The 20,936-nt window shown below is 40.6% G+C and overlaps 5 protein-coding genes, 1 non-coding gene and 1 pseudogene across 7 annotated transcripts in view; 5 read left to right on the forward strand and 2 right to left on the reverse strand.

Moving 5' to 3' along the window:
* LOC146471544 (uncharacterized) overlaps positions 1-11,350 on the forward strand; it is a 65,874-nt gene extending 54,524 nt beyond the window's left edge. Inside the window, exon 2 of the mRNA XM_085120127.1 lies at positions 11,252-11,350. The gene's annotated coding sequence lies outside the window, so the exon portion shown is untranslated. The remainder of the gene's footprint in view (positions 1-11,251) is intronic.
* The window catches only part of LOC146471545 (uncharacterized), a 61,839-nt gene extending 50,489 nt beyond the window's left edge, over positions 1-11,350 (forward strand). The window contains exon 3 of the mRNA XM_085120732.1: positions 11,241-11,350. The gene's annotated coding sequence lies outside the window, so the exon portion shown is untranslated. The remainder of the gene's footprint in view (positions 1-11,240) is intronic.
* LOC146471546 (sodium channel and clathrin linker 1-like) overlaps positions 1-16,518 on the reverse strand; it is a 59,871-nt pseudogene extending 43,353 nt beyond the window's left edge. The window contains exons 1-3 of the transcript XR_014866782.1: positions 16,396-16,518; positions 15,340-15,414; positions 12,013-12,161 (exon numbers count right to left, since the gene is read on the reverse strand). The product of XR_014866782.1 is annotated as a sodium channel and clathrin linker 1-like (transcript). The remainder of the gene's footprint in view (positions 1-12,012; positions 12,162-15,339; positions 15,415-16,395) is intronic.
* The window catches only part of LOC146471550 (uncharacterized), a 71,067-nt gene that overhangs the window by 10,303 nt on the left and 39,828 nt on the right, over positions 1-20,936 (forward strand). The window lies entirely within an intron of this gene.
* Trnas-gcu (transfer RNA serine (anticodon GCU)) lies at positions 3,050-3,131 on the forward strand. The gene has a single exon. It is a non-coding gene; the product is annotated as a tRNA-Ser (tRNA).
* LOC146471552 (uncharacterized) overlaps positions 9,127-20,936 on the forward strand; it is a 47,177-nt gene continuing 35,367 nt past the window's right edge. The window contains exon 1 of the mRNA XM_085120733.1: positions 9,127-10,859. Coding sequence (XP_084976859.1) covers positions 9,127-10,761 — 1,635 coding nt within the window. The 3' untranslated portion in view covers positions 10,762-10,859. The remainder of the gene's footprint in view (positions 10,860-20,936) is intronic.
* LOC146471553 (sodium channel and clathrin linker 1-like) overlaps positions 19,019-20,936 on the reverse strand; it is a 109,760-nt gene continuing 107,842 nt past the window's right edge. The window contains exons 7-8 of the mRNA XM_085120149.1: positions 20,479-20,574; positions 19,019-19,471 (exon numbers count right to left, since the gene is read on the reverse strand). Coding sequence (XP_084976275.1) covers positions 19,175-19,471; positions 20,479-20,574 — 393 coding nt within the window. The 3' untranslated portion in view covers positions 19,019-19,174. The remainder of the gene's footprint in view (positions 19,472-20,478; positions 20,575-20,936) is intronic.

The following is a 20,936-nucleotide window of genomic DNA, read 5'->3' on the forward strand; positions in this document are numbered from 1 at the left end:
TGCATATTTTTACACCCTTGTCACCGGTGTCTTGTTTTCCCGCGCTTGGCACCGGTTGCACGTTTTTGTTTCCCATTCTGATTGGCTACTTACCTGAGTGCTGGCAGCATCTGCCCTCGTTTCCGCGTCGACAGCCATACTCTGAAGCTTCTCCTGAGACAACTTGGCCGAGGAGAGCTTGGACTCCACCTGTTAAAAAAGGAAAATTCGATGGCATGAATTGTCTCGAGTCTCTCTCGAGGAAGTAAGTTCTGTTCAAACATACCGCTTGTCACCTCTGCCTTTCCTCGTTCAGCTGGCTGTTAAGATCATCACTTCTTCTCTTCTGTTCGCTGATTTCTTGCCTAATGAAGAGAAAAGAAGAATTGAAGGTCGGCTGCAAGGAAACCACCCCAAGTGTCGTTTGCTCAGTTGATCTTTCTGTTTGCTCCTTTTCTCCAGGAACGTATCAAATTGATTAACAGTTCTTACGTTATACACTACATTAGAATAAATCTACTAGTGTTCTATCACGAATGCTGTTTTCTTATTGGCTACGCTGCTCACTATCTATTCTGTTGTAGATAGTGTGTATAGAGTGAGTAGTGCGTGGCGTGACCTGTTAAATATTAGTATTTAATAAAAACGTGAACCTGTCTTGTTGATAAGTTTTGAACGACTAGTAGATTTATACTAAAACAATTAGATTATTCGCTCTCGATTTCTATGGGTGATAGTTGATTCGAGCTTCGCCCTCATCAACTATTACGCGATAGAAATTTCGAGCTCATAATCTAATTGTTAAATATGCAATATACTGTAAAGCCCGAGTCCCTATTTCTTCTATTCCAGATTTTTTGTTAGGGGCTATCTTCTAGAAGGATTTCTTCTCGGAGTTAGCTGATTTACTGGGGAGGTTTTTGCATTACAAATTGGTTTACAAATCGGGAACGGCGTTTTTTGGTTATTGCGACAAAAACAACAAGAAAACTTAAAGGCCGGTTTAAACGCAACGATTTGTCAGCCACACTGTATCGCAGCCTGAATCGTGCGCGTATTTTGACACGCAGTTGAATCGCGCACGTATTTTGACACGCAGTTTTGATTTTGATTTACTTGGCAGTTTTTCCGAGATGAAAACGCAACAGAGTTTCTTTATCGGACCAACTTCCATTTTCACCAATCGGCCTTTAATCGGGTGTTAAAATAAACGTACGATACGTGCTTCAGTCTGAGCGATAAATCCAGCTGAAAGATCGTAGCGTGTGAACCGGTCTTAGGGCTCTTTACATGGAGGGAGGAAGATCTTAGCACTAGGAAGATCCAAGAAGGCGGAAAAACGTTTCGTTTGCTTTACATGGAGAAATTTCGGTCGAAATGGTCACCAAGTGGAGAAGGAAAAGAAAAATAACTGTCAGCCTTGAGCAGCTGAACGCCTGGCTGCCGCCATGTTTGTTCCTTTTTTGTCCCTAGTACTAGGATCTTCCGAGCGAAAGTAGTTTACATGGTGCTAGGATCTTCCTATCTCTCAGCTAGGAAGTTCCTATCTCTAGGAAGGTCCTAGCGCTACACACATACATACATACATACATACATACATACATACATACATACATACATACATACATACATACATACATACATACATACATACATACATACACACGCACATACATACATACATACATACATACATACATACATACATACATACATACATACATACATGAACTTTATTTTGACACGGTAAAAACGTCAGTTACAAGATAAAAATTTAAAATTAAAACTGATTTACATGTTTGCCGTGTGGGAGTACGAGGAGGACAATTGGCGATCTATCTCATTTCTAAAACTAGGGCCAAGTACAACTTTTTGCATGTAAACTGAATAAAGAAAACATATGGCGCTAGGATGATCCGCCCTTTCAGGATCTTCCTAGTGCTAGGATCTTCCCCCTCCATGTAAACAGCTCCTTAAGCTACAAGCACTAATTTTCCCGTACCGATTTATCTGTCCTATTAATTGGTCCAATCCCACGAGGCAATTTGTTCGGCTCAACGATTTGCCCGGTTTTCTTTTTCTGTCGGTGTAGCGCGCGCAAGGTGAAAATCAGCCTGATTCAAAAAATCTGTAACACTTCCACACGAGAATTTATCGTCTGAGATTTGAGGGGATATTTTCTGGGGATGGGGGAGGGGGGCTATATTCGAAATTCCACGATACGAAAGACTTCTCATTGGCTTATGCAAGCGAAAAAAGATAACCCGCGATTAACCGCATTTTACGGTTAAATGCTGCCTGTTCGTAAGTTCTCTCTGGTGCCCGGTTCAAACGTCAAACCTTTCATGAACCAAACCTGATACAAATTAGCATTGGGTAAGGCACATGAAAAGTTTGACGTTTGGACAGGACCTTACTTTATTTACGCACGTAAATTCACCGATCAACGAGTCAAAACACCGTCTAAAATGTCAAAAATTAAGTGAACCTCTTCCTAATAATTTCATTTCGATTTGCCTTTTACTTTCGATCGCCATGTATCAATTTAAAACTTAAATATTTTTTATAGAATCCGTTAAAGACAGTAGTGACAGTAGTGCTCATGTTCTTCATTTGAGAGAAGACAATCAACCGTTTTAGCATCCAAAAGGTAGAAGCACCTTGAACAGCACACCGAACAGTACTAAGGGCAAGTAGGTGCTCAGTACTTTCCAGTTGAATGAACACAGATTTTAAAACACCACCCATTCTCCAAAATAGACACCACACTGCATGACTAGCGAGTCTTAAGAACGCAAAAGGAATGAAAATTTATGATTCTCAATTCTCTTCACCTTTTAGGAACAGATTGAACAACCAAGACACTGATAGAAACATTTGTCACCAAAGCACAAAAACATGGCAGAGTATGAAGACTTGTTTTTCTTAAATTCATAGCATATGAATAATCCAATACAACGAGTAGTGAACTTACACAAAAACTCGATCAACTGAAAAGAAATGACTTAATCAACAGTTTCATGCCACATTCACGAACAAGTTGTGTAATTTAAGCGAAACAAGACCGAGCGACGAGGTGGCCGAGTGGTTAAGGCGTTGGACTGCTAATCCAATGTGCTCTGCACGCGTGGGTTCGAATCCCATCCTCGTCGAGAAACATTCCATGTCCAACTTTTTTACTACTTCTTTTACTTGGAAAAACTGAACATTTACCACAACAGAACGCATGCTAAATTCTTTCTCGTGCCAAAATTACCGACATAACAGAAAATTGTCCAAAACATTTCAGCCTGGTTATAACCGGTTTTTAATTATTACCAAACCGGTTAATTCCGCCTGCGGCGCAGTCTTAATTATTCCGCAGGCGGTTAACACTTGTTTCCATATCTCAACCTGACCTTGGAAACGTTATAAGGTTTACACAATGTCGTATCCCTTATCTTCATAGTATCGATGTACACGGGGACAGAACGCCTTTATTAGGTAGAGAGCTGAGTGCCGAGATCTCCAGCCAGCCAAGGAACTGCACTTTGAGGCTACTACAGTGTTTAGAGTTAAGCACTGAATCCAAAAAGGTTAATTAGCTTTATTTATTGAGATGGGTAACTCTATATAAATACGTTAACAATTACAATCCTCGGCAGCTAGTTCTCGTTGGTATAGTGTTTATGGAAGAAACCAAGCAAACGACTCGGGTTCGAGGCTTACATTGTTTTCCTTGTTTTCCTCTCAAGTTTGAAATACCTTTCACTTCATGTAATTTTAAATGAATGTCAAAGGTCAGTTTGAGAGATGGAAACGAGCTTAAACCCAGAATTTGCGCATGCAGAGGTAAATGAACGGTATGGCGTCTCACCCGAGTCTAACTGTCTGAGAAAGTCGCGCGAGTTGTATAACAGACACGCAGTATTGTAAGGCAATACTGAAGTACACAAGAAATTACTATCAACGCTCATTTGAAAATCGCTCAAAACTTGAGTGGCCGGCACAATAACAGAATACTATGCCAGTTTACTTACTGAGCACCGAGCTTCTGTTGCGCAGTCAGCATTTCTCTGAGCTCGTTCACTGACCGTCTGTTCATCTCCTCGACGTTTTGTAGTCGCGACTCAAACTCCTTTTCTCGTATCTCATGTTGCTGTTTATGCACTGCAACCTGAAAAAAGACAACTGTCTGCTGACTAAAACATGTCTTTTTTTAACGACGGTGCCTTTTTTTGTTACTGCGCATACGTTCTGCGCAACTCGAGATACTTGGGTTTCCTATGGGTGGTGACTACTAATACAGGGATATTTCTGCGCAGTTTAAAACTACGCGGAGAAAGCAGAACTTAGTAAGTGCTGTTGACATGGATGCATGAAAACAAGAAACAAAATCAATGTGGTAAATACCCCGGTAACGCATTGGTGGTCAGCGGTTTCTTTGGCTTGCCTGGCGGAGAGAAGTTCTCGTTTCTCTTTGTCTATTTCATCTAAAAGGTAAGGAAACAATCAACGGATGTGATGTGATACAACGGTACACAGAGTAGTGACGCAACGCACTAGCGCTGATTGAGAGACCACAACAAGATTCACCACAAAATAAACTTGACTGCAGGGTTGTCAGAAGATCATCGACATACTGCTGCATGCTGTACGATGGCTTTGAATGTGCTGTTGTCGAGGAAGACGCAACCTCAGAATGGTTCGAGTTAACGACTAGTGTCAAACAAGGATGTACAATGTCTGGTTTTCTTTTTCTGCTCATTATAGACTGGGTAATGAGGCATACTGTGAAGGAGGAGGGAACCGGACTGAGGTGGAAATTTACGTCAAAACTTGAGGACCTTGACTTCGCGAACGATGTAGCTGTAATTTCCTCAACGCAAAGACACGAGCAGTTGAAAACAAACAGGCTGGTAGAGAATGCAGAAAGGACAGGCCTTTGGGTAAATGAGAGTAAATGCTAGGAAGAAAATCGATGTGTTTCAAAACCGATGCCTGAGAAGGGTAATGAAGATTAAATGGCAAGATAAGATCAGTAATAGAGAGCTACTGGAAAGGGCCAACGTGGAGAGGTTGAGTGAAGAGGTAAGAAGAAGATGGCGATTCATTGGATACATCCTCCGACAATGACTGTGTTACAGCCCTAACATGGACCCCAGAGGGAAGGAGAAAGAGAGGCCGGCCAAAAACAACTTGACGGCGCACAGTAGAAAAAGAGAGGTCCAAAGCAGGGTGGCAGTCCTGGAGCGAGGAGTGCACTGCAGCGCAAGACAGAAATCGATGGAAAGCACATGTGGAGGCCCTATGCGTCATCTTGGCGTCAGAGGACAAGTGAAGTGATACTGAGCAGGGTTGTTACAAGGTTGTGAAGTAGATGGCTTTATTTTTTGGAGTAGGCGACCAATTTTGCCAAAATCTAAAGATTCACTGCAACAGTCTTACAGAGTGGACGTCTGATATCATGAAGGAGGTAGTGATTTTCATATAGAGCTGGCGTTGGTTGTTCTATTTCTTGCTGTGCTACACCGTGCTGACGAGAGCCAACCAGCTCGAAATAGCTGTCCACGGTTGCCGCATTCTGTTGATTCTCGGTTTGGTCTCTATCATGTCGCTGTCCGATCAGCCTTGCAGAAATTTGAGTCATTTATATTTTTGGCTGATTAGATCTTTTACAGATCCTAAGTATACTTGCAACATTTTCGTTGTGCTGTCCATTGCTTATTGTTTACTTTAGACAGCCCTGGTTGAGCCTAAACGGACTGTTCAGAAAAGGATAAGGGATTTTTCTTAGTCTAAAGCTATTGATGGCCATTGAAAAAATTGCAAGTCATAACTAAAGAACCTCTTTGAATTTAGTGTGAAACTCTATGCATGCTACATAATTTTCTTTCCTCTTTGTATTTTTTTTAAAGGGGGGGGGGGGGGTGGGGAAATCCGATTTTGAGGGAGGAGTAAAACTGCATGAATTTTGGACAAAATTATGACTTTCGTTTTCATTTCCGTTTTAGGTCACCTTAACATCCATGACAGAGAACAAAGCATCTACACTATTCGTGTAAAAAAACGAAATGATTTACCTATCAACTTGAGTCTGTTATCCGACATTTCTTCGTTTTCTTTCTCCAGTTGTTTTTATCTTCTTCTCGGTTCGCTATTTTTTGAGGTACCGTGAGACTTCTCCTGCTCATGCCTGCAAACGGAATGCGCGACAAACATTACATTTATTTCACTGATAGATGTAGTGTTTAAAAACGGAATGCGTGACAAATATTACATTTATTTCTGATAGATGTAGTGTTTGAAAACGGAATGCGTGACAAATGTTACATTTATTTCTGATAGATGTAGTGATTGAAAACGGAATGCGTGACAAATGTTACATTTATTTCTGATAGATGTAGTGTTTGAAAACGGAATGCGCGACAAATATTATTTATTTTCACTGATAGATGCAGTGTTTGAAAAAGGAATGTGTGACAAATATTACATTTATTCGCTGATAGATGTAGTGTTTGAAAACGGAATGCGTGAGAAATATTACATTTATTTCACTGAATAGATGCAGTGTTTGAAAACGGAATGCGTGACAAATATTGCATTTATTACACTGATAGATATAGTGTTTGAAAACGGAATGCATGACAAATATTACATTTATTCGCTGATAGATGTAGTGTTTGAAAACGGAATGCGTGACAAATATTACATTTATTTCCGATAGATACAGTTTTTCAGTAGGTGACACAGCCATATTAGGTAAAAGAAAATCCGAGTTCTTCCAACAGGAGTCGAACCTATGACCTTCCAATTACTAGTTCGGATGTTTTTTGCGGTTTTCCGCTTTGAAATTTAGGACCAAAAAATGTAATTTTCCGGAGCCCTTTTTCCAACTGGAACTCTTCTCTAGAATCAAGAGAGATCCTCTCTTGCTAGAATCCATAGCTCATACCCATTTCAGTTCAGACTTTCAAACGAAACTGAGTGACTAAGTGGTTAAAATCTAGAACCTACTTCAGAACAAAAACCACACCCTTTGCCCGGCCTTTGACGCCGCACATAACACGTGAACAGTAAAGAGAAAATCCACTTTGATATCGGGAGTTAACAGCGCGCACTACCGAGTTATCGATGGACGCGGAAGGTTCCTAAGCAGCAAGAAAAGAAGTGTGGGCGACTTTAGCTTGTTGAGTGATTAGTAAACTTCCAAAGAGCATCCATAACTTAACGGCGTGCGCTGAGTCTTTTCCCATTTATTTTATACAACTATATGAACCGAGAAACTGAATCCATTTGTGTCTAATTCATGACATGTCATAAAGCCTCGGGGTTTCTTTTCGGTTTCCTTGTCATTGGCTATAAAGTTGAGAATTGTTGAATTGTTTTTCGCTCCTTTAGTTGTCCGTCTCCAAGTAGGTTTTAGTTTTTTTTTTTCTAGGAATAAGCCTTTTGCCATTTATTTTATACAACTAGAAACTAAAGCCTTGGGGTTTCCGGTTAGGTTTCCTCGTTTCTGTATTTCCATTTCTTGACCGCCATTTGCAGCAGAAAAATATTCTGAAACTGCTAACGTCGTCTACAAGCTGTCAAACATTCGAAAACAGATTAAACGATTTGCATAAAAACCTTCTAGACATGTCTACTCCGAATTGGTCATGGCCGAATGATTCCAGCAATTAGCTACACATAGTTTTCCAACCATTTCTTTGAGGAAAACTCCTTATCGGTTTTCAGTGTCATGTCTGTACATCGCCTTACTTGTTACTAGTTATGTTCGAGGGAATCATTGGTATCCTCGCATAAGCTCATGGAAATATTTTCTTTGCATTTAAGATATCAGTATGCATGATGGAATCATGCAAATCTATTGTATGCTTCGCAGTAGGAGGTTTGGCTACCGAGAAATCAACGGTAGTAACACATTTTTTTAAACAGTTTAAGGTATTGCTGGAGGCTAAATTGCACTTTTTTTGCCCCAATCTAGATACATGAAACCTGTCCAAATAATAGTTCAAATTTTATTTTATTTTCACATGTGAAACATTATTCTATGCCACTCTGTAAAACGGGGATACGGACGTGTGGATGTTGACGGCGGATGGCGGATGGAGCTTTTTAAAAAAAAAAAAATAGGATGTTGATACTGTTAAATTTATTTATTTACGATTTCCAATCTATAATGCCTAACAAGAGCTCGTACAGTACTTTTCCCGTTAATCAGATTATCCTGTAAGTGTTCATGAATGTGAACGTGTTGTTTTGCCGGATGGTGTGTCGTACTAATGTACGGAGTTCTACTGCAAACTCAGACTGATTTGGCTGAAAAACGAGAAGAAACATTCTATAGCGTTTTCGCTGTTTGACTGACAATAAGATATAAATTAATTCAAATTAAACAAAAAAGTAGCCAAAGCTAGCATTTCTAGAAGGTGACAATTAACCAATAAATTTAACAGTATCATCATCCCATTTAAAAAAAAAAAAAAAGCCCCATCCGCCATCCGCCATCCGCCGCCGCATCCGCCCGTCCGTATCCATGTTTTACAGAGTCCCATGCAGATTTGATAAAAAATATTTTTATTTTGAAAGAATGAAAGGAATTCATGTAATTTGATATTTTATAGGTGTGGTCGAAACCTGCACATTTTGCTTTTTACCATAGAACTGAAACAGAAATCATCCTACCTCAAAGAACTTTCGCCAACGAATAAACAATATTGGAACCTAAAATTGTGTGCGAGTACGTCAGTGGAAAATCAAACGAAAATGACATATGCCCAGAAAACAAATTTTACTGGATCAACAGCAAGATAGAAATCAAGGGCAAAAACCTTTAACGCAATCAGCCTCTTACGTATGTAGTCTCAGTTTGGACCACATATGGTTGAATATTTGATGAAAACAGAAGAATTTGTTTATCAAATACCACAAGTTATTTTGCTTTCTGCAATAAGTCAAAACTTTCACCTACAAAACAAAGGAAGAATGGACCTATCAAAAGAAGTCATGGAGCTTGTCAGCTCTGACGTAAGGTAACCATGTATTTTTATTGGTTTTTGGTTCTGCAACATTTACTCCCCGGAACCTATTCAAAATTTGATAGCAACAAAGCTTCCTCTACGCTATCAAAGGATACACAAGCTTTCTCCTTAGCTTGAAACAGATATGTCGTCAATAATAACAGCCGTGTTTAAAGCCACCATCGGCTTGATCGTGAATAAAGGAAGAGATGCTGCGGCCGAGCGACTCAAAGACGGCGACGTGGCAGATCAGAAATTTCGTGCCGTAATCGTGGGTGAAATGGAAGACATAAAGACGAAATTAGACGGGCTAGCAAGAAAGGATCTTTTAGCAGCGATAGATACTTTTGAAACAGGCCTCGGGTATTTGTATCAAGCCATAGATGCGGAAGCTGGCGAGGCCAAGAATGCAGAACCATTCCAAGACAAATATTTGAAAGAGAGCAGATCTCCTTCACCCACAGCTGCGGCGAGGACTTTTGCTTTCGCCGAGGAAATGAAACGCATGCAACTCAACTGGTTTAGCGACAAAACCAAACGGGCGCTTTCTGAAGCCAAAGAAAGATTTAAAATGGCTCGTGAAGAGGCGACTAGAGCCTTCAACAATGAGGCTTTAAGCACGTTAAACCGCGTCACAGCCGTTCGATACCGTGTCATGGCAACCATGCTAGGGTCAGCTATAGAGACTGTGGCAACCGCTGGTGACTTGTCAACTTTATCTGTAGAGAATGTATATGAATATGCACTACCAGAGTGCGAGCAATGCCTTCAGAAACTTAACTCACTGCCAGATGTTCAAAACAACTTTAAAGTCGAGCTTCAGAAAGGGCCCTTGAATATCAAGGGTCGGTTTGGCAAAGATGAACGGAGACAAATAATTTCCACTGTATGTCAGGTAAACCACGCCATCTACGATGCCAAGAAAACGGTCAGTAAAGACCTAGTTATCTGTAGTTGTCCCTTGGTTGATACCGGCGAAGACAAAGTTGACCCTCTCCGAGACAGAAGAGTTGCAAAAGTCCTTGAAAAAGTTGGCACGGTGCACAGCTGCGTAAGACCATTGACATTTGGTCAAGAGGGACAAAAGGAGAACAGGCTAACTGGGTGGCCGAGGGGTATCGCTACAAACTCTGACGGACAGTTCATTGTAGCAGACAATGGGGACAAAACTATCAAGGTGTTTGACAGCAACGGTAATTTTCTTCTCAGCTTTAACACCCACATTAGTAACGCCAAAGAACGTGTTGCTATTTCTGATGTCGCTACTGATGAAAACAGCAACATCTATGTACTGGAATCACCTGAGGAGCCTGTAACTAAGGAGTCTGAGCTGGAAGTAAAGGTTTTTAACAGCACTGCTAAACTGCTGCTTAAGTTCCCTGCAGGGAAAGGGTACTTGGCAAGAATGGCTGTTACTAAGAACAAAGTGCTAGTATTAAGGAACACTGGGAACGGATATGTGTTTGACGTGTACGAGCACGACGGAGCGGCTGTTCGTCAATTTGATGAAAAGATAATGAGGTATGCAGCCGATATTACTGTTGATGACGACGGCCGAATAATCACACTGAACAAAGAAGAATCCTGCATCCATGTATTCACCGATGATGAAGAGCAACTATCCAAATTTCATATCAACACCAAAGGATATTTTTTTATGAACTTAGAATTGGATGCCACCCCGAAGGAGAACATGTCGTCGTCGGCGGTAGAGAACATGGCACAGGCCTCTGTAGGGTATCCACATACACTAAGGATGGCAAGTTTGTACGAGAGCTAACACTCCAAGAATACCAAATTAACAACTTCGATGGGATTACAGTGACCAGGGACGGTCACATTGCTGTAGCTGTGGGTGAAAGTTATTTTGCAGGCAGGGTAATCGTTTTCTGACTAAGTCTCTGCTATGAACACCGATTTTCGTGAAAAATGAAACGAGCTCAAAATTATCACGTCGAAATGATGAACTTCTGCTTTAGTTCAGTTTTGTTGATAGGACATACCAGGTGACTGTGAAAGTATCCATGGACAATTACAATTTTATAAACCAAGGGACAGTCGTGTTTTATCCTTTTTGTTCCTTTATTATTTGCTTGTTGGACTCCCACAAAAGAGATTTTTAACTGTAATGTGAAAACATTTAGTGACGATTTTTTATTAGTTAGTCATGAATGAAAAACAGGACACGAAAACCTGAACAAAATGGCTCACAAACAAGAGTCAATCAATCTTGTCCTGTTCACAAGTTAGAAGCCCAAGGTACGTTAGAGTTTAGTGCCTTTTGCCTCGAGCCCAGGTGTTATCAATAATGATAATGACAATGATATCTATGATGATATTGAAAGTTCTTGTAGTTGTTGTAGCTGAAAGCAGCTCACACAATTTAATGTAAACAAAAATATATTCTCCATACCTTTTTCAGCCTAAGCAAAAGCTGGGTAGACAGAAAGTGTACGTTGATTCAAATTGGGTTCTTGGTTTTACAAAAGATGATAGTTTGACCTTTACAATATTTTTAACGCAGGGTCACTGATAGTGACTACGTGAAGGGAAACAGTGCATAGAGTTGTAGCGCAAAGCAGTTTAGAACATGAAATTGTATTGGTAGCTATAGGAAGTAAACGTAATAAAAGTTACTTGGAAGCTAAGCAAAGTCCGGCAACATATATTTAGTTTTAGCTCCCGCTTTCAACGATCCTTAGTCGGATAACAATGCTCGGTTTTCAGTGATTTTTCCCGAGCACACATGTTTAGAAGCTGCAGTGAAAGAATATTATTTTTCAAGTAGCAACACATTTTTGACCAAGTCATTCTCTTCTAAGCATGCTAAACGTTAGTTTTTGTGAACTATTGTTAACAAAGCTGGAATATTATTTTAACATTTCTATTGACACAAATAACTCTTCCTCAGCTACTCAAAGTAACTCTAATCGGTAATATTGCTGCCTAAGTCACTTGCATGTGTCTAAGGTAGCCAGCCGATCTAGCCAATGGTGCTTTTGAATAGCAATGTTGCCTATTACGTACTTACTTGGTTTCCAGTTTCTTGAGCGTAAAATTGAGGCTGTCGACTTTCCGTAAAGCCTCGTCCCTGGTTCTCTCGGCCTGACCAGCTCGCTTCTGTAACTCGTCAAAGGTCATTCCCGCACGCGCAATCTCAGCGGGGCTCTCCTAATATATCTAGAAACAAATAACACCTGGCATCAGCGTATTGTGGACAGAGGAAATTAAAAGGTGTGTTCATCCAGTTTGCAGGTTAGATAAGTGCGATCACGAAGGTAAGAAACTAAAGAAAAAATATTTCGAAAAGAATTTCAATTGCACACTCTCTTGATTGATTGACTGATTGGTTCATTCAAACCGATAAAGTAATTTGATTGATTGATCGATCGATCGATCGATCAATCGATCGAACACTGTTTATGTTGCATTGAACACATTGTTAAAACAACAGAGTTGATAAGGCAATTTGTGGCTAAACTGTTGATAAAACCAAACATTCGTTTCCACTAACCCACCAGCGCAGCTCCACATTTTCTATGGAAACTAAACCTCCTCTCTATTCGGTGAGGGTAAAAGGCGGAAAGAGTTTGCGGAATGGTATGTGGAATGGCGTGCGGAATGGCATAATTATGCGCATTACGATTTACTCGAGGAATAAATTAACTGAAGAGCGCATCCTGTTTTCGCGCCAATTTTATAAGAGCAGCAGTTTTTTCGATGTTGCGGACTATTAAACAACCAAACAACAGATCGAGGATTAGAAAATATACGCCTGGGATAGAACATGTCTGGATCGCTAGTTAGGAAGTGACAGTGAAGAAATCGATGAAGTTTCGCATTCAAGGAACTAAGAATAAATTAAATTTCTAGTTGACAAAAAGAACGTGGCAGCGAGTAGCCTAGACAAAAAGCAACACCAGACTGGAAAAATAACATCAGTCTAAGGCCAAAACTATTATGTGAGAAATTTTAAATTTAAACTCGGTCATTTTATCGGACTATTTGAGGGTTACAATTTGTACAACTCATGGGAAAAATATGTTCTACTTTTTCTCACCTTACATTTAATTTTCGTCGAGCGACGAGTACGCAAGTCACTGTTGAGCTGTTGAGCTAGCTACCTAGCTATTTAACACGGTAGCTATAGTTCAGTTACGCGTTATCGAACTAAACATATCCGTCTTTAATTAAGGTCTTTCAGTGCCAGACGTCCCAACCTAAAATGAGATTTAAAAGCGAAAAAGCCCTAGGGCAAAAAAGCAGATGACAAGTATGGTGTCTAATTATCGACACTGGTTGTTTGAAAGGTTGTGAAACTATTCTTATCACAAATGCATTTTGGTCAAATTGTTGTTCATTTTCCCGCTCATGATAAATGAATCATCGAGCATACAGGGTATGAGAATTGATCTTTTACCAAGGGTTTAAAAAAAAAAAAAAGGTTTATTATTTGCCCTCGGTAAAGGATCAATCTTTGTCCTGAGAAGACTTCACGCTGCCACGTTATTTTTGTCAGCCGAAGTCGCATGGAGTAAAGTGAACATGAAATTTAATTTACTACGGATTTACTCATAGTTCCTTGAATGCGAAAACTACAAACAGTTTTCATCGCTTTCTTTACCCTCACTTCTTCCAAATCAACAATCAGACGATCAAATCCTCGAATTGTTGTTAATATTTAGCAAGAGTCCGCAGCATCAAAAAAGCTGCTGCTCTTATAAAATTGGCGCGAAAACATGACGCGCTCTTCAGTTAATTTATTTCCCGCGTAAATCGTTTTTCGCATAATTATGCCATTCCGCACGCCATTCCACATACCATTCCGCAAACTCTTTCCGTCTTTTACCCTCACCGCTCTCTATTTCACTGAATGAATGATTGGCAGACTGACTGGCTCGCTGGCTGGTTGGTCGATAGCCTGCGAACGCAGACGTATTTCCGGCTGTTGGAGAGAAGCGACAGCCGGAAATACGTCTGCGTTTGCAGGCTAGTTGGTTACTGCTACTCTAATGCATGATATATTTAGCCATTGTGCTCCTTTAAAAATCTCTGAACTGTTCACTCGTTCTGACCAGATCCATTCTCACTACACTAGGCTTTCAGAGTCGGGTAATTTTCATGTCCAACTTTCAAGACTCAACCAACAGCTGCTGTCCTTTTCTAGAATTGAACGAGAATTTGGAATAAAATTCCTCCTCAACTACGAAAGTTACGTAAAACACTTTTCAAGCGTAAACTGTATGAATTGCTTTTAAAGGTTCTGGAGACTGAGGAGGTGTATGTTGATATAAACGCTTTAACTCGTATCAATCTTATATCACTACTTAGTTAGCTTGCATTTAACTTTCTAAATAATAATTAGTCATTTAGGTGTTTTATTTATTCATTTATTTTCTTATTAATTCTCTTTCTCTTTGTTTAATGAATCATTTCTATTTTTGGGCTGTTAATTTTCTGTTCCTTTTGAGCGTGCAAAAAACTGTAAATGCTACCCACCTCGAATAGCCTTTGCTAATTGTGGGTATGTAATATAGTAATTTGTCTTTTGTCATAATGAATTGTTGTTGTTGTTGTTGTTGTTAGTTGGCCGACGGCCTGATTGTGCTATAAGGAAAATAGTAGCATGCCACCCACACCCACCCCCTACCTTTTCCAAAATATGTTAACAGATAAAAAAACTAAAAGTGTGACAATTTAGCTGTTGACTAAACTAAACTGAAACTTGTTTGGTTTTATCAACAGCGTTGATAAAGTAATTTGGCGCACACGAATCTCTTTACAGGCCAAACTGTCTTATTAACTCTGTTGATAGCCGAACCAAATATTCGTTTCCACTGCTCACAGACGTAGCACTACAATTTCTTTACAAATTAGCCCCGTCATGTAAAAATAATTTATTGCCTAATGTGAAAAATAATAAGAACTAGGTCGCCTTACTAAAATATTTTCCAAGGTTTTGCCACCCAATAAGACGGGTTAAAAACTGGCAATCGGAAGGGTCTTAGGTTCGACTCCTGATAGGAGCATTTGGATTTGCTTTTTCTGTGTCACTCACAGAATTATACATCATTCTCGTTCATTCACCAGGCTTAAAATATACCATCACATTTATTCCATCGCACATACGCCACCCATTGACAGTAAAATCCTGGCAGTATGCAGGATCACATGAGGCTAGTTTAATGGCCGGTTTCCACAAATCTCCTGTAGCAGCTCAGTGTTAGAGTAATCGAATTAGTAATCGGAAGTTCTCAGGTTCGACCCCTGATAGCAGCACTCGGGTTTCCTTTTTCCGAGTTTTCCAGTGGCACTCTCTGAGTAATACATCATTCTCAAAAATGAGTTCATGACTCACCTTTTCAAGTTCCTTTTCCACTGCAGACTTCTCCCTGAGTGATCTCTCCACTTGAGCTTGTTTCTCAGCTCCTTCCTAACAAAACAAGTCATGATTAGGTTAGACCGCCAACAGTCTCTTAGGGCGCTGACAATCTGCCACAACTGGCTGATCAGACGGGTTTGGCCGCGACGGGAAGTTGTCAGTAATTGCAAGCGAACTTAGTTTCACTTCAAAGACAGCGGAGCGAGCGCGATGCGATAACGGTGCTCAATCCTTTTTTCCCCTTTCCACATGAAAATAAATCATAAATTGTTTGCAACATCATGATTTAAAACATAAGTGCTCTTCCGAGCACGCGCTGAGATTGCCTCCACCGAGGACACGAGACGCGTTCGAGTAAGCGTCTTCTAGGACCTAAAACGACGGAATATCGAGCTTAAGATCAATGGTTCGAACCTGGAAACGGGAAGCTCTACCGGCCCAGCTGCTACTCCAGGAAATGAACCCGCGGGACATCCCTCTTCTGGGGTTGAAATACTCAGGCACAGAAAAGAAACGTTAAATAACAAGAAAGAAACGTTACTTAGCGTTTTTTTACGCGTGTGAGCCTATAAGTGATATTGAGAACTAAACGCTTGTATCTCAGAGAATTACTTTAGAAAGCTGGACAGGAGGATTGCTTTCGCGCTTTGCATTCGTGTGACACATTGTGTGACAAAAACAGTGTCACACAATTTATTATTTCTCGATACCGACAAAACAAAAATGTTACAATAAAAATTCGCTGCAGGGATTTTAAACGAGACAATTAAGCCCGCTGAAGCGTACCAAATTTCCAGCCGTTATCTATCTATACAAAACCTCATTCTGCAAACATTTACATGAATTTGAGAGGCAAGTTTGATCTCTGCGTGGAATATACATGATTCCTACATTTACCACATCCGAAACGTGAATATTATATTTTTATAAGGCGGCGGGTAACGTAACCGCCGCCGCGGAACCGAACAAATCCGAGAACGAATAGACTGTGGCCACAATTCATCTTCCGTAATATAAAAAAACAATACTAACCTCAACGGTTATTTGTGGGATAACCAGGAGTAAGGAAATAAACTCGAATGTCGCTGACATCGATAAAGTGAGTGTCTGAAGTGAAATCTCCTGCGATCTGTCGTTCGCCACATTTGAAGCCATGAGTAAGCCCTATGTCAACTGCAGCCGTGGTGTTCGAATTTTATACCTATACATTCCGTTGAGCTAGCGGTTAATATATGCCCGTCTCGCACTTTGAAGGTCATAGAGTGCGACTAGTCTTTCTCTGAAGAACAACACTTCGAGATAAATAACATTTCAAAAATGCCCTGTCCGATTGGCCAACTTTGCACGTGCCGTTCTGTTTAGCATATTTCAGTTTGACATCACAACCCCATTTACACGCACAAAAAATCGGCACGGCACCCTAAATTTTTGGCACCGTACTGGCGGCACTCCAAATTATCGACGTGTAAACGCATCGGTACCAAACAAAATTTGGCACTGGTGCCCGAAATTTTAGGGGTTCCGAGACCTCCTTGCGGAGGTAGTCTCGGCACCCCTTAAGAGCCCCATTTACACGAGCAAAAAGATCGGCACGGCACCCCAAAATTTCGGTACGGTGCCGCCAACTTGGTGCCGAGACCAACTCGCGAGGTGGTCTCGGCACCCCTAAACTTTCGGGCACCTGTGCCGTCTTATTTTTGGGCACGCTATGTTTACACGTTTAAAATCAGGAGTGCCGTGCCAAAAAAGTTGGCGGCACCGTACCGAAATTTTGGGGTGCCGTGCCGATCTTTTTGCTCGTGTAAATGGGGTTCTCATCGTGGCACAGTGCCGAATTCCGATGAGGCACGATCAATTTTGCTGCGGTTACAACCTAGCTAGAGCATACCATCGTCTCTCATCAAAGAGCGTGTCTGCCATGTCAAACCAGGCCTGATAACTCGGTCTCATCCACAGGCTTCTTTCTCGGAAACTCTAAATAACTACTTGCGCTATCGCTGCAAATAGCCGCTTTTTCTTCTGTGCTTTCTCTCTTGTTTCGCGAGTCGTTTCCATATGGCGATGTATTTCGCCCTTCAATCGTTGGCGATGTATGTATGTCCGGTGCGTTTTGAACTTAAAATCTGGCGGTAAAGAATCACGGTTATGATTTCTTCCGCCATTCGCAATAAAAATAAAGATGGATTATTAGGGCTGCCAAGGAAAAAATTGGCACTGTTCCCACTAGGGGGAAAACTTTATTATTTTGGTCGTGTAAATTGGGAGTGCCGTGCCGAAAAGTCGCCAGTACGGTGCCAAAAATTTAGGGTGCCGTGCCGATTTTTTTGTGCGTGTAAAATCCCAAAAGGGACAAACACGTTATTATAAGAAGAAAGTCAATCAAATGTCAATACCGGCCGTCTTTCTTTTCTTTTCTTTTTTTTTAACAAAACTGCGACAGTTTTCGAATTCGTCTCGAAACAGAAAGTTTTGAACGTTTAAACCTTTGAGCACGCATGCGTGTTGGCGGTTAGTCCAGTCCTGGCCCCTCCGCTCTTTGTCACGCAACTCACTCCGTGAGTTGCGTGATAGAGAGCGTATGGCCTAGATTAGACAAGTTGGCGGTATATCTTAATCCATTCTCGTTCCCTGAGCCAACGATCTTATGGGCAGTGGCTAATAAACCGCGAGGGCTCTGGGAACGAAAATGGACTCAAACCAACCAAAGCAAAGATCTTTATTCACTTTCTGAAACAAGCTGTCAACATTGTGTCCTACCAAAAGTAGCAAAAAAAAATTCCTAAGTGAAACATTTCGTAATATTCTCCCTTTCAGTTATCCCATGTTCCTCAAGTAATTCACTTCACCAACACATTTTTTTATTAAATATATTTTAAATTTTTCACTTGTATAGAAGGTTTATGTAGAAAACTAGTACTATATGGCAGAGCGAAAATTCTTTTGTTCACACACCTAAATATAAAATCAAAATTCGCAAAGTATCGCTTGAATAAAAATTGATTTCCCAAGTTCGGTAAGCAAAGACCACAGACGGAAGAACACAGCAAAATAATCACGCTCTATGAGAATTGCTAACAGAGTATTGTGTCCAAATTTGCTTTTGGCCTTAAAATTACTGACCAGAAATGTCTTGCATCTTGTCTATATTTTAAAGCGGTTGATTGGGTCTGTGAATAAAACCCTTATAGCTATGATCGTCTAAGTGAAAGCTACTGAGCGCCACTTTCCGTTGGTGTTGTTGGTTTATAATACTCTACAATGTGGTTCTGTGAAACGAATCTCACAGTGAATATTCAAATGAAAGCTAATGAGCAGTGCCTTCCTTTGGCGCTGTTTATTATGCTGTACAACCAGATAATTTTCACTATTGATTGTAAGGATGAAAAATCTGAGTAGTAGTTTTCTGTTTATCTGTTTATAATAAAGTAAAAATAGTTCGAGTCAGTGGATGAAATGCCAAAGAGTGACCATTCAAATGAAAGCTACTGAGCAGTACTTTCCTGTGGTATTGTTTATTATGCTGTACAAGGTGGTTCTAACATTTGCGTCTGTGGATGAAATCTTTAAGTGTGACCATTCAGATCAAATGAAAGCTATATTAAGCAGTACTTACCAGTGCTGCTGCTTAAATGCTAAACAGAGAGATTCTTGCTCTTGAGTCTGTGGATGAAATCCTTAACTAAGACTATCCAAATGAAAGCCGCAAAGAGGCTCTTTTCGATGGCGCCGTGCATACTGTTGAAAATTTTATAAATCTGAACTCTTCGATATGAAAGACTTTTAAAATAAGAGACTAAACGTTTTCGTGGCATTAAAGAATAACTCTGTCCCTTGAAACTGTGTTTAAGAAAGTTCGTGAACCTATCCCATCAAGCTCTCGTGAAAAGCGACCATCATCTCTGGGAGACATCAGGTCCAAACGAACTGCGGGCTCATGCATAGCTGCGCCCGTGCTTGAAGTGGTCAGCAGGTCCGAGAGTCGTTGAGGAGGTTCCCGGATTCTGCTGGGCCCAGGACGACTCTTTTCCAATTTAAGTCGTTCGAATTCTCGATTGAAGAGCTTTCGCTCTTCTAAAAGCTGCCTCTCGCGATTCAGAAGTGTTGTCACCTAAGAAAAGGACACGGACACCGTGATCAGTTCCTAAATTCTCTTATTCTTTTAAAAGGCAATATATTAGAAGGCTAGGAGAATGAAGAAATTGATCACATTCTTTGAGACGCCTTATTTAACGGGCCACTGAACTGATAATCTTGAACGTCTCGATAACTTACCCCAGTCCCTGTAAGTACCTTTTCCTCGTCGGTTTTTAAGCCTTTGACCCCTAAAGCCTGGTCTCATTAGCGACGCGAGCACAGGCGCTAGCATAAGAATGCTTATTTCACCATGAAAACGGTCTCGATGCAAGCATAAGCACAAGCACAAGGATCAAAATTTTTCCTTCTCTTGTGCTTGCGTCGCGTTTTGCGTTCGCTCTTATGCTTATGCTTGCGTCGTTAGTGAAAACCAGGCTTAATATCAAACAACAAATCATCTTATCTTGATCCCACACTTTCCTTATAAAAATACTGTGGAGAAGTTTTTAAAATATCAAAAATAATTCACGTTGAGTGATTATGTCTTTAATTCTCACAATCTTAGAGGTTGAATAGGCATTCATGTTACAAGGAGAAATTCGATGCTGATTCGTGGTAATTTTTACCGTAACCTGCCCAATGTGTTCTACAAAATTATGTTGCATAAAGAGCAATAAAAGTTGATTTTCGGTTGAGCAACATTACTGACGCTTTAGTTTTGGGCCCAGGGTCGGGCTGTATGAAACCGTTAAGAAAAAAAGAACCGTTAAGAAAACTTTGTGCTCTTAGCAACCCGTGCATTTAAGTGCACCAAGCTTAATAGTTTCCAAGTGAAAGCAATCTTTTTTTCCCTTGCTTGGTCCCTTTTACACTCTATGAAGTGTTAAGCGCAGGGTACAAGTTTTCACGCAAACCGGAACTGATTTTTTTCCCACACTTTGCACCAAGTGCATATTTTTACACACTTATCACCGGTTTCTTGTTTTCCCGCGCTTGGCACCGGTTGCACGTTTTTGTTTCCCATTCTGATTGGCTACTTACCTGAGTGCTGGCAGCATCTGCCCTCGTTTCCGCGTCGATAACCATACTCTGAAGTTTCTCCTGAGACAGTTTGGCCGAGGAGAGCTTGGACTCCACCTGTCAAAAAAAAAAGGAATATTCGATGGCATGAATTGTCTCAGGTCTCTCTCGGGGACGTAAGTTCTGTTCAAACATACTGCCTGTCGCCTCTGCCTTTCCTCATTCAGTTGGCTATTAAGATCATCACTTCTTCTCTTCTGTTCGCTGATTTCTTGCCTAATGAAGAGAAAAGAAGAATTGAAAATCGGCTGCAAGGTAACCACCCCAAATGTCTTTTCCTCAGTTGATCTTTCATTTTGCTCATTTTCTCCAGGAACGTATCAAATTAATAAAAACTTCTCACGTTATACACTACACTAATATAAATCTACCAGCGTTCTATCACGAGTGCTGTTCTCTTATTGGCTATGCTACTCACT

The sequence above is a fragment of the Pavona decussata genome, unplaced genomic scaffold (genome assembly GCF_977016875.1).
Source record: "Pavona decussata unplaced genomic scaffold, jaPavDecu1.1 SCAFFOLD_102, whole genome shotgun sequence".
Taxonomy (NCBI): domain Eukaryota; kingdom Metazoa; phylum Cnidaria; class Anthozoa; order Scleractinia; family Agariciidae; genus Pavona; species Pavona decussata.